This window comes from Amblyomma maculatum, chromosome 2 (assembly GCF_055883805.1).
Source record: "Amblyomma maculatum isolate TAMU_Amacu chromosome 2, ASM5588380v1, whole genome shotgun sequence".
NCBI classification, from domain to species: Eukaryota; Metazoa; Arthropoda; class Arachnida; order Ixodida; family Ixodidae; genus Amblyomma; species Amblyomma maculatum.
The window spans coordinates 167349315-167354824 of NC_139345.1; the positions used below are offsets into that span (position 1 = coordinate 167349315).

The 5510-nt window shown below is 44.0% G+C and overlaps 1 protein-coding gene across 1 annotated transcript; it reads right to left on the minus strand.

Annotated features, from left to right (window-relative positions):
• Positions 1-778: 778 nt before the first annotated feature.
• LOC146200379 (uncharacterized) lies at positions 779-3421 on the minus strand. Its single transcript, XM_084592342.1, has 3 exons — positions 3410-3421; positions 2504-2650; positions 779-1397 (listed from the first exon to the last, which is right to left on the minus strand). Exons 1-3 carry the CDS (start codon positions 3419-3421, stop codon positions 801-803), a joined length of 756 nt encoding a protein of 251 aa, XP_084448468.1. The 3' UTR covers positions 779-800.
• Between the last annotated feature and the right edge of the window lie 2089 nt (positions 3422-5510).

Sequence of the window (5510 nt, forward strand, 5' to 3'; positions counted from 1 at the left end):
ATTTGAAATTGATCAGTATATAGGCAAAATACGTTGTTACTTCCTTCATGCCAGGGTTTGCTGACTCGTTTTTCTATATATAGTGTAGAAAGTAAGAGCTACCTAACTGCACAGCCTGCCATGATGCAAGTGCTTTTTTTTTTCGTTTTGCACAAGCAAGGCTGTTACATCGTTGCAGAGTTGTGTACACTCGGAGCAGGCCATAAAGTGACGGATCTGCATCGGTGATACTAGGATGAGTATACGAATGAGTTGCTGTTCGGAATAATGCACCGAAATTTATTCTCAGGCAGCCTCTACGCTGCTCCAGCTTCGCGGTCAGTCTCAGTTAAGACGGCAGGTGGCGAAATTGTTTCTTGTCGCGGTTTGCATCATGTCTGCTGCTGTAGTGCATTACTATTGTAGATAGCAGAAAAGGTGTTGGTTTCTCCGGATCTCTGTTGCTCAACTACTAGACAAGACCATCTCTTTTTTTTGTCTTTTTTAGCGAGAGCAAGCTGGACGACTGCGCAATAGGCTCATATTTTTCTATGATGCCCATTGTACGGTAGTTACATTCAGTAAAAATGTGTAAAAAAAGCAAGGATTGTGTATTGAAAAATCATTCATACTACCACTTGTTGGCCAATAAATGCACAGAGATTCTTAAGACCAGTCCCGTAGAAACTTGACGCATTTATTTTCAGTAGCCCACACTCCACGCAGTCACTGAAGAGTTTTCGTGGTAAAGTTACGACATTTCATTGTTTCTATCTCATGATCTCCTAGCATGCAGCTTTCAGGCAGATGCTGGCCTTCTGTTATCGCCTTCGGTACCCGTGGTGACCAACAGCCCAACCCCCGGATCCCCCATATCCAGCTGCGGCGTAGCGGCCAGCTGGATATCCAGCACCACCGTAGCCGTAGGGAGAGTACCCTCCGTAGCCATAGCCACCAAGGGCGCCACCTCCTGGAGCGTAGCCGACGCCTGCGTAGGGAACGCGGCTGTAGCCTGCTGCAGCGCCACCATACGGTGCGTATCCGTATCCACTGTTCCCGCTGTATGCACCGCTGTATGCACCGCTGTAACCGCCGGCCACACCCCTGCCACCGTACGCTATCGGAGCAACCCCGAGCCTTGAGGCTGCTGCGACAGCGGGAATCGGTGGGACGACCGGCGCGGCGTTGAAGACTACGTCGGCGCTGGCACCCGGTGCGGTGCCTGGCTCGTTCGTGTCCACCGTGGCCCGGAAACCGTTGGCGTCGGCGATGTAGTTCACCCTCCGGTAGAGGCCGTTCACGTCGCGGTATCCGTACGATCCAGTCTTCATATTGTTGGAGTCTCCCTGCTCACTGCGGAACTGGCGATTTCCGTACTCGTCCACCGTGTCATAGCCGAAGTTGTACGGCTGAGGTGGCTGCAGAAGACAGGTGATAATGTTAGAAAGTGGCAATTATAGGGCCTCGAGTATTTGATTTGATGCTTTAGAGCGCAGTAAATAGCTTATTTTGCTGTGAATTCAGAGTTTTGTGATTATTCCTCTCATCCGCCCCGTGGGAATAATTTGCAAGCCAACGTATGATGAAAGAATGGGTAATTGTCCTTTTCCGATTATACACAGAGGCGGCCAGGTTTTTTGAAACAATTTCAGTTTTAAATGGCCGAAACAAATTATTTTGACCTGTAGTAGCTACCTCCAGAGGGAAATAAATCAGGGCAGCAGTGTCCATATTGTCACACAGCTGAAAAATGACAATTAGAAAAAACATATCGATCATTTAGCTAGACCATGAAAAGGAGTGCGGAATATGTTTCTAATTTCTCTTGCTTATTTCAGCTGGTATTATAATTATGCGTTAAAGTTCACGTCAACAACAGGAAAAAGCATCCTCGCTTCGCTGATCTTAGCCTCGCTAACTGTAGGCTTCTGTCATATGAGTGTATTAGATGAGCCTCTCATTTCCTCTCATTTGTGTGCGTAAAAAGTACTAATTTCAGTATTCAAACAATTCGGAGTAAGCCGTGTAAAGCCCAAATTCTTCATCGTGCCCCCACCACAGCAGATTCGGTAGGGCTTTACTTGACACAATCAAATTCAAATAGCCTTTTCTTTAGTAACCCGCTATATCTTAGGCAACATGAACTTTCGACTAATTAATTCAGTGCATTCTAAATCGAACTTGAGTGTTTAAATGGTTTCGTTGTGATATGACAAGATAATAAAAGCACGTCTCGTTGTTGAAAGAACGATCTGTGGAATTTGATATTCTTCAAACGATCAGGATTTTGCGTCCGTGAAACTCGTCAATGTGGGAAATACGACGCCCGCGCTGTTTTTTTATTTATTTCACTGGCAATATCGGTTCAGTACATTGTGTCCCATTCAGTTCACAGCTGAGGATTTTCGCTCCTTTTGTGAGTTTAAGTTGTGTCCCGATCAATAAAGCAATAAATCGAAAGCAATCTAATGTGACAGTCAAAAGCAATAAATTTAGTACTCTTGCACTAGTATAATTCACTTACAGAGGCGAAATCCGCATATCCCCGATAAGGAGTAGCCGCTACCGGAGCAGTATAGCCGCCGTAGCCTGCTCCAGGGTACCCGGCCGCTGTGTGGTGATCATGAAGCCCGTAAGCTTTCACCGCCAGGAAGACGACCAGGAGTTGTACCTGAAAAAACGTCCCGATAAATGGAAGTTAACCAGGCCAGGAGCCGTATTAGACAGATGCCGTCAAGTTTCTCAGAACATTGTGAAATTGATTGGTTGTGCTATGTGCTACATGATCGTGAGATTGCGCCAGTAACGTATGCTATAGTAGATTAAGCTTTCTGCACAAACCGAACCATTTTCCTAACCCACGTCACATTTACGATCTGTTCATGAGAAAGTTAACATACCATGGCATCAGAAATGAGCATTTTGCCGGTAAAAAGAGAATCGAGACTTTAGGTTAGTTCAGTTCCACACCTTTGAAGCCGACAAATACGACTTCAAAATTACAGAAACCAGGGAACAATAATCGCTTCCTAGTCTGCACAGGAAACCATCAGCTCGAAAAGAATTAGACAAAATACAGCGTTTGTGATAGCCCTTGTTGCTTTGGGACATTAAATCTTACGAACAAAATAAAACAATCCATTTTTTTACGAAGTTACCTAATGTTTAGAACTTCTTCTGTACTTTTTATACTTTAACATAATCTAAAGCAACTCTTTTCATGACCTGCTCTAAAAAGAGCGCTCTTCTTTTGATTCCATCTGCGCATTTTCCTTGTGGGTCGGCGCTTACTCTCCTACTTGTTTATCACAAGAAGGTGCCAAGCTTGCCTACGATATTGACCGCACAGGATAGTATAGGCTTGGATACTCGATACGGCTTGTTTGGTTCACATCTGTTTTCAAACTCAGGTTGAGTTGCCATTCCTCACCTTTGAAATCATAGCGGCTGCAATACACGCCAAGCAGAGCTGCAGTTCCAGGGGTTGAGAGAAAGGCGGAGACAAATGTCTTGTGGTGGCGTCTCCACTTCGTCCGCGAACTTTTATACTTCAGGGCTGAGGCACATGCGACACGTGTCGGTGACATAAGCAACAGAAAATATAAGCAAATGAATACGAGTTCACTCTTTTTAGTGCTGCTCTCCCTGTTTTCTCATTTTGCAAGATGCTTCCACAGTCGCGCTATTGCGTGGGCGGTCTTTTACGCGTAACTCTTTGAGCACACATGCCGCGCGTGAGTCACCTCAACATGCGTGAAAATGTTTCACGCCTTCACTGATTTTGCCACCAGCCTTGAGAGATACCACTGCGTGCTCGTTTTTTCTTTAATATTACTACTACTGAAGAGAGGCCTTTCGCTATTGTTATTGCTTATGTTACATCAGTCTGCTTGACATTGAGTTGTCCAGACATCTGCTGAACGAAGAACTAATTTGCTAACGGGGATGTACTATCGCTGCTTTCCGTTGACATGTGGTTTGTTTCTTCACTGCTATGCCCTTATTTTGCCACAATTATTGTTTTCCCAATGGATGTTACCTTGCGGTGCATTGCATTCTGTAAAAATGACAAGATCTCGATCTTCTTGCGTAGATTAGGATCCCTTACAATTATTTTATCATTTCAGGCCACTTACACAAACAACATTCAAGAATAGCGCATGCATTTGATTGGTATTTTGGTGAGCGTTTGCCTTTGTCTTGGTTATGTACTGTGTTTAGGCAACGTCAAAGAATAATAATTAGACGAAATAACTTGGTCTATACAGCTCCGTATAATGCGTAAAAGCGCATCGCTCTATGTCTAACTCAATGTATATTGAACGCGATTGTTATTGTGTCATTTCGTGTCACTTACACAGATAGGATGCAAATATGCTGCTAATAAGACAGCGGCGGAAGGGTTCAGCTTCTTCTGTTAACGGCGTTCGTATAATGTACACTCCATCTTCACAGCTACAGTTTTACAGTTTTAAGAAATTGTATATTTTGTTCAATTCATCAGATAAATATTTGTTTCATGAACGACAATATATATTAGGGCCGCAATCTCGAAACCTCAGAACACTTACTTAGGCCTTCAGCGCAACGCTCGAAACGGAAATGTTTTGACAGCGACCATGCACTTATCATCCGTGTGTTTCGTTTATCTTGCTTTTATTGTTTTGTTTCCATAAGGCATTGGCGCAGGTTCACTCGATCGCCCCTTAATAAAAGTTAGCTATGCTCCTGCAGGGTAAAGAGCCGTAAAATATAATCGCTTTCTGTATTAAAAAAGAGCAATTCCCAGCATGTGGAGAGTACTCTCAATGTTTATCCACAGTATTAAATCTCACCTATTCCGATTTACCTCCATCGCAGCCAATTCGGTATTTAATTCTAATTATCTGCTCGAACTTATCCTTAAGCAAAATTATATTTTGAGGTGTCGGACCACATTTTTCGAGCCGAGGCGCTATGCAAGGTGCCTCGAGTTGGACTAAACTCGGGATGTGTCCCAGCTCCGGCGACGCCTTCAGGTAGTAAGCTAATGCTGTCCACACATGAAATGTCAAAACATTGGTTTGTCCAAAGTCAGCTGCCGTTTAGCGGCATTCGTCGTGAATCATAAAAGTACGACTCACGTGGGCACACCTTTGATGTATTCTTTACCTTGTTTTCAGTTCCACTGTGCATTACATGTGGAGATATTTTGCAGAAGAAATATATTAGTGCGTGTTTTCAGCGCTTTACGGTACTTTACAAACATCTCATACAGTGTAACATGTGTACCGAAAGCGCTTTAATACAACTTGTAATTTATGATATTTATGATATTTTATGATTCCCATGAGGGAATGCTAGGACAGCGTAATCAGCTGTTGCTGCTTTTATTTCATGCAAGGATTCCACCCGAAAAGGAGCCTCCCCTTGCCACGTGGCCTGGTACACTGAGCGTGAGATTGGAATGCAGCGATCGCTTTAAAGTGAACTGTGCCGAGTCATAAACGAACAGGTCTGCCCCAACGTGTACGGCGCTGTCTGAGAAGTGG